At 38.7% G+C, this 11,479-nt stretch overlaps 1 protein-coding gene and 1 long non-coding RNA gene across 5 annotated transcripts in view; one reads left to right on the top strand and one right to left on the bottom strand.

Moving 5' to 3' along the window:
* The window catches only part of LOC145440675 (uncharacterized), a 74,526-nt gene extending 63,325 nt beyond the window's left edge, over positions 1–11,201 (top strand). The window contains exons 2-12 of one of the 4 annotated variants that reach the window (XM_080318400.1): positions 226–419; positions 1,762–1,883; positions 2,280–2,334; positions 2,438–2,523; positions 4,256–4,397; positions 8,178–8,261; positions 9,053–9,134; positions 9,211–9,576; positions 10,091–10,154; positions 10,816–10,899; positions 10,956–11,201. In XM_080318400.1, coding sequence (XP_080174526.1) covers positions 350–419; positions 1,762–1,883; positions 2,280–2,334; positions 2,438–2,523; positions 4,256–4,397; positions 8,178–8,261; positions 9,053–9,134; positions 9,211–9,576; positions 10,091–10,154; positions 10,816–10,899; positions 10,956–11,039 — 1,239 coding nt within the window. In that variant the 5' untranslated portion in view covers positions 226–349 and the 3' untranslated portion in view covers positions 11,040–11,201. Of the gene's footprint in view, positions 1–225; positions 420–1,761; positions 1,884–2,279; positions 2,338–2,437; positions 2,524–4,255; positions 4,398–8,177; positions 8,262–9,052; positions 9,135–9,210; positions 9,577–10,090; positions 10,155–10,815; positions 10,900–10,955 lie in introns of those variants that run through there. The other 3 variants (XM_080318399.1, XM_080318402.1, XM_080318401.1) reach the window with 3 other exon arrangements.
* LOC145440710 (uncharacterized) lies at positions 4,914–8,159 on the bottom strand. The gene is made up of 3 exons (XR_013915595.1): positions 7,447–8,159; positions 6,934–6,978; positions 4,914–5,969 (listed from the first exon to the last, which is right to left on the bottom strand). It is a non-coding gene; the product is annotated as an uncharacterized LOC145440710 (long non-coding RNA).
* Positions 11,202–11,479: the final 278 nt, after the last annotated feature.

Below are 11,479 nucleotides of genomic sequence, written 5' to 3'. Positions count from 1 at the left end.
GTTTCGTCTTTTGCGAACAAAATGTAATATATTTTCCTCTAGCTAGCGTAACCTCACACAAAATATTTGTTTCCATGACGTCAGCAGCAATTCAAACTTACCGCTCGAGGCAGTTTTCCCGGCTACTTGAGGATCTTGTAATCACGGAAACGAGGTTTAGCGGTGAAAATTTGTTGTTTTCTAACACATATTGAATATGATTATAGTTTCCTGTCATATTGATTTAGGTGCTGTGCTATCGTACATTATATGCATCCGCAAGCTGCACACCTCCAAATACGATTCGTAAATAAGTGGCGACCGCCACACCGCGGATTCTTACTGTTCCATTCCTCAGAGAACTTACGAAATGTCGAAATCCATGACGCACCTTAGAAGAATGAAAAAGACTGAACTGCAGGAGGAATTGCGGAAAAACGGTAGAGATGGCATTGTTTTATTGAATAGGCTGCTTGTGCGCATGTCATATATCAGCGTGACTACGGTACCGTCGCACTTGATAGCCTTGATTACAACAACGCGGGCAATTCAATTAGTATAGCTATACGATTTGGATCTTTTGTTGAATCGTGAATTTCACTGCAGATTGTACGGTTAGTTGGAACGCTAGGTAGCTCCCTCTTTTATGTTAATGGTAATACGTAATAGTTGCAGTTTCAGGCCATGAATAGATTTTATTATGGACTCATCACTCGTGAAGTGTTGACGCCGTTTCAGTCGTTTGTAATTTATTAGTTACTAGGGGTGCGAGATTTGCATTGGATAAATATTTCAGAACATATTTTTGTCTTCTCTCATGATGTGAGGGCTCTCTTAGTGTCATACTATGGTGGTAATAACGTTTGTTTACCATACTCTTGTACATTGTGCATCAATGACTTTTACTTTGAACAATCAATCATGTTCAAGTATAATTAATAGATTTATCGGAGTCCAGGGAATTTGAACGAAATTGAATTTGGTCGGATTAAAAATTGAATGGAAATATTCCTTGAAGTTCAGGGAGGGGGTTCTGGAACCAGCTTAGGATAGTAAAGTATATAGGCTATATGCATCTCGAAAAATGGGATCTTCATTCAACCTATGTTTATAGCCTACACGTAGGCCCACACATATATTTGATTTTGAAGACAGTATTTATCACGCATTTTTGCCCGGTGATTTACACATGATCCATTTGTTTTACCGTAAAACTGTAAATTCAAAATTGGTTGTCGCAATTCATGTCTTGAAACAGAGCAAGCATTTGTAAAACCATCAATGTAAAAGTCACGGTGACGGTTCTACAAATGCTTGCCCTGTTTTAAGACATGAATTACGAGAACCAATTTTGAATTTATGGTCTGAACATGATAGATTTGTAAGGCAATGTAGTTCTAGCATGAGGCATAGTTGGGACTACAGAAAATAAAATTTGTTGTTATGAATTATTATGAACATTTCTTCATTAATAGTCCTGCATTGAGCAATTGATTGATAATGTAGCGTTGAATATTTCACCACGTCACCAGTCATGAACTTTAAAAGTGCGCTGCAGGGATTACAAGTTGGAAATCTTGATTGAGTATAATTTAGCAAATGGCACAAGGGTTTGATGACCTGTGTATTGTCAAGGCGTATCGAATTATTGAAAATTCGAATTCAGTTCCCCACCTTGTAAAGCTCAAACTCAGTCTACTTTTAACTGTCAATCTTTCTCATTTGTCTTGACCTGCAGTTTCGTATTTATATGCATAGTATCTAGTGCTATTCTTTTCCAAGGTGTTGCATTCAGTTCGTCTGCACTGAAGCCCGAATTGCTCTCCCTCTACAAATTGAAAGTTCTGCCTTCTGGGTTTTCTACCGATGAAGAGGAGCCAGTCGTTGACATAAAAAGATCGAAGGTAGATTGTTTTACAATGAGCCAATTTGTAATGACTACGACTGAGTACAATGATTCGAGGGGTCAAATCTGAAATGACATACCGTAATGTGTGAAGTCGTCGTCAACCCATATAGCCTTTCATGAAGTGTAAATGAAATAGATATGGTATATTCTGTGATGAAATGTAGAACTAGCATTATATGTATTCTTTGTGATCGCATGGAATGTAAATATTTCCACTTAACACATCATTCATACCGTTGTGACACAATGAGTGGTACTCGTAGTCGTAGCATAACATAAGATCCAAAATGGAATCACTCAGAGACCCAGGTACTCGATTTTGCCCCGCCCTGGTACTGATTTAAATCATTTTCCGTGATTAATTGTGATACGATGTTCGTTATCTCATTAGATGCCCTCCAACGATCAAGAGAAGGAAAAGAGACCGTTGGGTCCGAGTGATCAAGGTAGTTAGTATCTGAATTTTGCGGTTGCCAGGGGTTAGCTGAGAGATGTGACCATTTTTGTAAAGTAGATCATTGTCGGTCAGTTGATTGATTATTTGCACAGTTATGTCGGAAGCCAGACGAAGCCCTCGTAAGCCAAAGAAACCTCTGAGATTGATTGAAGAAGAGGATAGCGATAAGTTGTTGCAGGTCAGAGTCGGTCAACTAGAAAATTGACAGCTTTTACAAATTTGATTAGAATTAGAATAATAGCTACACAGTATTTTCCAATTTCGATTAGCATTAGAATTACTGCAAATGAAATCAAGTTCAGTTTCTATCGTATCAAAGTTGATTCTCTTTAGTGTGAAGATGGCAAGTGTCTGTGCCGCAATCTTGGCTCGTTCGGTACCATACAAGTCTCCTGTAGCATTTTCAGGAAAGCCAGAAATGAGATGAGGATGAAAATGAGAGCATGATATGATATGATATGAAATCCTAAGTTTCGAACATCGATAACGTTGCTTCTACATGGTTGGAATTGAGCCCAATTTGTTGTGCATTGTTTTATCAGAAAATCAAACAGTTCCGTGGGGTTTGCCGGTTTGCGGTAGTCAGTAAAATTCGATAAATTTTATTATTTATTTTTATTAAAAAGATCCAAATAAGCAAAACTCTGAGTAGAAGTGTAAGTAGTCTAAAGATGTAAGCAGTGCAAGTAGGCCAGAGGTGGTTAAAGTAGTCAAGAAAGTAGCGTTTAAAAAATCTACTCAAGTACGAGTATAAGTACCAATTACATTAGCAACCATAGGCGCCGAACCTGGGTATGCAAGGTATGCCAGGCATACCTAGACATTTTTTTAGGTATGCGGCATACCTAGAATTCGGTTTGGTGTGTATCGGCATAAACCTCGATTGTGTTATTTAGATCAAATCGCAATATATTTCCGTTAACGAAAAAAAGGATATCCTTGAGTAAGTACCAGAAGTAGAGGAAAACTACTTGAGTACTTCAAAAAAGTAGAAATACTTCGTTTCTGGCCACCTCTGAAGTAGGCAAACATGCCCGAGTACTTTGTTACTGACCACCCTTGTCGATGAAGGAGACAATAGATAAGTGGTCAGTTGTCTTCACAAGACCCCCTTTGGACCGTCACGGACACCCCAAGTCTTAGTTCAAATTTACCCCTATTATCACGCATTCGCCGTCTGTCTAGTGCAAATATTAACTGTAGGCTAGTGATAAAAGACATCTAAATGACCTTTCAAAAATAACATCATACTATTTATGTAGAAATTGGGAAGACTTTTTATTATTTCAAATCGAATTCTGTTGCTGCAGTTCTTGATATACGGGTTCGCATCTTGAAAATCCGCGCCGTCGATTTTAAAATAAAAAGGAGTTCCGAAAACCCATTTCCACAAGTATAGGTGGCGGCGAATGTAATAATAACTCGTAATGCTTCCCACGACACCTTTGGCTATGATCGCAACATACATTGGCTGACATTAACGTCCAGTCTGGTCATTTCTTTTTATCTAGCAGATCATCTTGGAGTTATTCTGGAATAGCGGTCATGTATATTAAAGTCAAAGGAGAAATGGATCTCTGCAAGCAAGTTTTTTCCAAAGCCCCAACAAAACATAAACAGCGATACGCTAGTGTAGGTAGGCTATTGGCAATTTTGCTATTAAAATAAGTCAGCACAGTGGAATATTTCATCTCAGACGGCCATTCTGTTCATGCAAGTTCTGAAGTTTAAGCGGTTATGAAGCGAGAGCTTCATGATAACAGAATAAATATTAGGTTATCAACCATTTTGCAAATTTGGTGGTTTTGCGAACCCGCGGTTGAGAACCGCTGCAATAGATGCTCGCTCACTTTTGAGCATGATTTTTTAATTTTGATTTTAACATTGGTAACTCGGTTTTCATTCAACAGGATACACGTTCCAGTCGCGTTTCTGTGTCGCTCGAGAGACTCGACAGCCTGATGATTGACGAACGTTCCTGCAAAGATCTCTCAAACAAGGAGTTGGCGGCCAAGCTCAAGGCCAAAGGCGTCAGTGTCGGTCCAATTGGACGTAAGTTTGTATTCGATTTGTGATTAGGGCGCGACAAAATCGACTGTCCGAGTGACTCAATCCTGAATCGAGTGTTGAAGTGTCGCTCGTGGCATTACAACCGGATGCATGTATTGCCAGTTCTGCGTCACATTAAATCGATTTGATATCTTTGAGACAATGCTGTTGGTTGATCATGACTTCACTGATAGGCCCATGCTATTTCCACTAACCTATGTCCACTAGGGGTCTTCAAAAATGATTTTTTTTCTCAAATTGTACTGGCTACTTGATAAAATTGTTAGGTTACTTAATTTAAGCCTACATACCAAATTCGGTTCAATTCCAGCCAGCAGCCGCATTGCTACAGGAGTACAAAGCTTCTAGTTATTATATGAAAATAAATAAATAAAAATCTCAAAATTTTATATTCACCCCATGAAAGTGTTAGGGTATCTATAGAAACGATGTTCACCAAATTTGACTCAATTCCAACTAGCGGAGGCGGAGTTATTCCTGTCGAAAAATTTGGATTTGAATAAAATAGTATTTACGGTGGGCACAACTATAATAAAAAATTAAAGAATTGGTCACCGTAAATACTATTTTATTCAAATCCAAAATTTTTCGACAACAATAACTCCGCTTCCAGTGGTTGGAATTGAGCCAAATTTGACCGACATTGTTTATATAGACAACCTAACACTTTCATGGGGTGAACAGGAAATTTTGAGATTTTCGTTCATTTATTTTTATATAACAAAGAGAAACTTTGTACTCCTGTAGCAATGTGGCTGCTGGCTGGAATTGAACCAAATTTGGCATCTAGGCTTGAATTAGGTAACCAAACAATTTTATCAAGTAGCCAGTACAATTTGAGAAAAAAAGTCATTATGGAATACCTTTTATGTCCACGTAGCTTTGCACTGCATGTTTGATATGCTGCGACCAATCGGGGTTCCTGATATTGCAGTTACTCCCGAGGAAGCTACGGATATAACATCTTAAGTTGGATACACTGACGCAATAGCCTATCTTGAAAATAAGATGAACACATATTTCTACTAATTATGTTTATTTTAAAATTTTAACGAGCACAGTAAATCGTGCTGGTGTAAAAATAATAAAGAGAATGAAATGTGCATGACTTCGTGGAATGAAAGATTCAACTACAATTGCACTGTAGATAATAAACAAAGAGCATGTGTCCCATTATTTGTATTCAAATTGACAAATATGAATTGGAAAAATGTACCGAAATATTTGCACCGTCGACAATACCTATAAAGCGAGGAACACTTGGCAGGCAGGCACAATGAAATATTATAAAGAATTGTTGCTTTTCAGAAAATGCGTATTCGGCTATTTACATAACTTGACATAATTGAACAAAGAAATATTGCATTACATATGCCACTAATTCCTCAATTGTCCAAGTTCTAATCTATATTTTTCCATTTTTATCGCATGTTCTTCAATACGCATTTCGAATTCTTGCTTTCTGAAATATCATTCTTCGTCTCTCATGTCTTTTCTTTCTTCGAGCTCCTCAATCTTGGACACCATCAGTTTAATTCTCAGCTTATTGTTTTTCTGAATTAAAAGAAGTTCATATTGACTCTGCGATGAGGAAGTAACCTATGATTAAATTAAAACTTGTATTAGGAAGCCAATCACAAAGAAATCATTTGGAAATTCTCCTTGCCTTGTTGGCTGATATTTTTTCCTCTAATGCCTGATATCAATATCCGTTTCCAAGTGTGGTATCCATTCGATATGAGCGGTGAACCAATAATCGGTCAGTCTCTAGTCATTAAAAACTTGTATTCTGCAACCAGCTGATCACAGAGTGCAGAATTGGTAGTTTTCATTGTATTGTATTTGTATACTAGAGCCCGACTGATATTGGAGTTTTGGGCCGATACCTATAAAACTAATATCTAACTCCTTCACCGATAACCACTATAGCCTATATTCAAATTGTGTGGAATACCTTAAAATGCGCATTTGAAAAACTTCAGGGCTTCTATTTGAACAGCCAATGCTATACTTGGACAGGAAATAAACTAGAAAGGCTGTATGAGGACACCTGTAGAGTGTAATATATCAATATTCTCAGTCTAGTGGTCAAAGATTATAGTTTATGGACTTCCTATCACCATGCTGTGACCTCACAAAAACTGCCCATATATATTCATTTCCAATGGCCGATACCAATAATTCTTTCAAAGAGTGATATCGAGTCTATATTATCCACAAAGCGATATAATCGGTCAGGCTCCATTGTACACCATCTTATATCAATTGTTACAGGATTGTAACTATGTGCATTGCTCTGGTAATCAGCAATCTTTCGAGCAGTCAAACACCATTTCCAACTCTATCGTTCGCATATAAAATACAATTTACACTAAAAAACTAAGTAGAAGTGGGAAATTTTTACATAACAATGGTTGGGACAGTGGAGCAAAAGTTTGCCAAACCGTCCGAAACTACAAGATTGTATATTTTAAAATGTCAACTCGACTTGAAATCCAAATGAGTATAAGCTACATACCAGGTCTTGTCACGCATGTTGACTGCGATTCCATGAAGCTTGTTTCTGAAAAAAATGTGAATGTTTCAGAAGGAATTGAGGCTATATGTATGTTTACATATGTACAATGCACAATTGCACATGCATATTTACTAGTGATGGTGAAAAATACTGAAACCGATCATTTGACGATGAGCAAAAAATCTCATTATAAAATCGCTAAATGTATGACAAGAACGTTTGATATTGTGAATGCGTTCCCTTCAATACACCACCGGGTAAGAAATCGATATAATATACATCTACACTTGTACAATTGATATGTTAGCAAAAAGTAGTGATTAAAATAACGAGAAGAGTTGCCTCTGACCAGAACCGATCTTCATCATGGGGAATACTTCTCGATGTGGTCAATGTATCGAACAAGTTCTCATTACTCTCTCGTAAAATAACTTACATGATTGATTTTCTGCAGTAGCTACAGACAATATGGTGGAATCATATTATGGATATAATTAATGTCTACAATCTTACCTTGCAATAAATAGCACCGTCACCGGGTCAGATACCATTGAATGTTCTGAAGGCCTTCTGTCATTTTCAGTTTTGAGACTTTCTCTTGTTTTGAAGCCACCTTCAATTGGCACAATTGCTGTTCTGTTTTTTGCCATGTTTGGTGATGTGGCATTTCATGGCTTGGTTGATTGTTTCCAATGCAAGAGAACGGCAGAACTCGTTTATTACATAGTTTGTATGCAATTATCATTAAACATTCTGTAATAACATAATCATCAGTCAATAAGGAGAAGCACAATTGAGTACCGGTAACAAAATATCGCTAACATGCAATATTCACTATCTTTATAATGAGCCTCAGATAAGCAATTTCAATCTACAATGTCATAACTATTACAAACCTCGCCAAATTTATATGCTTGTGTACCTTAATCTAGACTTTGATCCTGGTGGCGACCAGGATCAAGAAGCAGCAGTCTATACTCAGTCGGTCCTGGCTGAATCTTACTAATCTACCTTTCTGGTCCGCAGAAAATCCAGCAACGTGCAAAATCCCCCGATCTTTTATTTGATCAATATTTTTGGCCTCCACCCTAAGTGGCAAGGCGTGTATGATTTCAGTGCTGGAAACAAATCCTCTCGCTGCTTGACGCAATCGTTACAATACCCGATTCAGATTTGAGTACTCGAATTACCGCCGCCGGCCGTATTCCTGAATGATAACGAACTAACCAACGTTCATTTTTCAGCAACAACACGAAGGCTTTACGAACGTAAGCTTGAAAAGATTTCGGCTCAAGAGGTGATTCCCAAACGGGAATACAGTGACCAAGGTTTGTGCGATCTACTTGAGTAGAAAACTTCAAGGTACCAAAGTACTTTCATACTTACTACTTCCATTCAAAGTAGTTTTGAAAACTTATCTGTGCTCTAGTGAAAAACTTGAGTAAAAGAGTATAAGTAGAGCTTATTTTCAGAAAAGTAACAATTGGAAGCTATGAAAAGTACAAGAGTAGCTTCGGCAGAGGCATGGTTGTGATGACGCAAGTTTTTGTTGTCTTGACCTGACTCGAGACATTTCCGTAAAAACGGAAAATGACGCGACTCAATTTGGCTTTTGTAGTTTTGACTCGAGTCTAGTCGAATCATTTTCGATTCACCACCGAGGCCAGTCCGGTTCCAGGTCAGTAAGCAACGGGTCGAATCCGATGCATGGTGCCGAGACTCCAGTCCAAGTCAGAGTGTTTGCTGTTCATTATCGTGTTCAAGTCGGGTTCAACTCACTTTTGTAAACTCTCGAGTGATATTGAAGGCCTCGGATTCATAATATACTCATTTTCTCAGTAATGACACGTTTATTCCAACAGATCAAAGACAGTTTCTGGGTCTATTTTTATTTATCCGTCCTGATTTACAAGACTTCAATAACTCATATAGGCTAGAATGTGTCGAGTCTATGCACAAATTCACGAAGTCGAATCAATAACCGGTTTTAAGAAAATGACTCGAGTCAAAAAAAAGTTGTGTATCGAGTCGACTCATGACGCGAGTCATTTCAACCATAGCTTTGTTGCTGACCGCATCTGCTTGCAAATTGCCTATTTTAAAAATTTTCATCGATTAGATTCTTCTGAACCAGAGGAGGAAGAGGTTGAAATTGAAAAATCGACTCCCCTGACTAGGAGCCTCAGGAAGAGAGGGACGGGGTGAGTCAATTGTCCTCAGAATCTTTCAAAATGACAGATTATACATTGTTCTTCTGTGAAATCACAATCTTGGCAGGTGCGATGATTTGGAGGAGGATAAAAACTTGGTTTTCACGGACCCGGGTCTCGATACTACCGCGGCATATAGTCCTGCCTGGCAAGTTCTGTCTTTTGACAACAGTGGGGGGGTCGCTATTCTCGATTCTACCCAACTCGTTCGAAAAATCGAGGCCCATGATTCCCAAACTGATCTGAATTGTCACCAAACAAAGATGTCAGAGAGCTCAGACAGCTCCGAGGGTGAAGAGAAGGCGTCGCTCAACGCTAGCGCGGGTCAGACCCCGTATCACCCCAAAGTAAAGTCGATGAAACATGTCACCCCACGACACACGCCGGGCGTGCAACCCAGATCCGATCATCTGACGCGTATGAAGTTGATATGGTACGCACGAGTTGAATTGGGTCTGCTGTGACGGTGCTGGAGTCGGGCAACTAGAAGATTTGATAGTGAAACAAGTTTTTCCTAATTAGATTAGAATTAGTTTTGACTAATTAGATTAGAATTAGTTTTGACTGAATTGGTGAAAACTTGGAAATTGAATTCAATTCCGAAGTAAAAACAGATGTGATAAAAATCAAGTTAATTTGCTATCGTTGTAGTTTTTCTCTCAAATTTGATAGAATTGGAGAAATTGGAAAAACTTGGAAATTGAATTCCACATTAGAATGAAATGCAACGAAAATCAACTTGAGTTCATGTCAAATCAAGGTTGAATCTCGTAAGCACGAGAATGACAAGATTTCCCACGCCAAGCTACACACAACTAGAATAATCTACGCGGGAGTTTAATTTCGTTTGCTGTGATGGAGCTTGCATGATCGGCGTGGTTAAAAACGAGCACCGCACAAAGGTTTTTTGTCGAAATGAGAATAAAATGATCGCGTTTATCTGACAGCGAAAGTGCCACTAAGAGACCGGCGTTGTATTCGAGGCGTGGTGTGAAGGAACGAAATGTCGAGGTGAGTTTTGTGATAGTTTTTTCAATATAGAAACTTGGATTAGCACAAGGCAACCTTACGTTCGTAATTTTGACTCGAGTCTGGTCATTTTAATTCACCGCCGAGTGATGTTAGGATTCGCAAGTCATTGCATATTTTGACTAGGGAGGGGTCAAGTCGCTCAGTTTTTTAAAGTGATTAAGTCGAGGCGTGTCATGCGAAATAGCTGACTCGAGTCCAAGTCGGGGTGTAATGGTTTAAGTCCTACTGAATATTACAATTCAGTCCATAGTCAGGTTAAACTAATTTTTTTACAACTCTGCTAGAGTGCAAAGAATCCCTGGCATTCATAATATACTGACTTTTTCTCACTCCAAATCAGATATGGTCAGTAAAGAAATACTTCTACTTTGCAGAAGTACTCGCGTAGGCTTTACCTATTTGCAGTTATTCCTTAAGTTGTGATTTTTGACTACTTCTTTTGTTTAGGCAGCACTTGGCCTAGAATACCTTTTCCTCACTTTGAAATTGCCCGATTTGTCTGAAGACTTGGTCGAATCATGCGCAATGACTCAAGTCGAGTCAGTTACCAGATTCAAGTAAATGTATCATGATAACCGATCATTTGTGATGCATGTTGAGTTTGTTTGATGGGATGAGAAATTGATATCCGTGTTTTCAGGAGTCTCTTTCCGAGTCTATCCCTCCCTCGAGTGGCATGGAAACCACGAAGCCTGAAAGAAGATGGCTGCCGTTCTGGGTCACGGTCAGTTTTTCCTTTTACTAATGTACTAAAATCTAAAATGTCTCGTCGGTTTGCAGATAGCCATTGTGTCCATCATAGTCACCATTTTGTACTTTGTTTACATCACCATGGAGGAGAACCCACCCAGGTTTTTGCCGTGAGTAGAGCACCAGCATCAGGCCACAAGAATGTGGGAGCACATCAAAAGCATTCTCGGACCTTCGTCAACTTGAGGAGTTTGCCTTCCGATTCTATTTATTGTTTGGTTTGCCGTTAACTGCCTTCGTTTGGAAAAAAAAGAATTTTGCGTTCGAATGTCGAAATGCTGATGTTGCGAGTCTTAGCATTAGAGGATTTTACTTTAGATGGCAACGGCGTTGTATTAAACTTGAAGCGCAGCCGAGAGCCGATCATTTTAGATTTGCCTATGGTACTACACTATGTGGGCAGTGGAATCCAAGGTGTATGTGGCTGGGTGGAGTGAAAATGACTTTTTTTCTTTAAATCGGAGGGGTTCTTAAATTCTGACAAATGACCTGAAACCTCGGTAAAAATTGGATTTAGGATAATTGTTCTATTTTCTAGCCGGCATCCCCCCAAT

Source organism: Botryllus schlosseri, chromosome 6, assembly GCF_051294905.1.
Source record: "Botryllus schlosseri isolate E-star chromosome 6, Bs_hap1, whole genome shotgun sequence".
Taxonomy (NCBI): Eukaryota; Metazoa; Chordata; class Ascidiacea; order Stolidobranchia; family Styelidae; genus Botryllus; species Botryllus schlosseri.
This window is presented reverse-complemented; position numbering and strand designations above follow the sequence as displayed.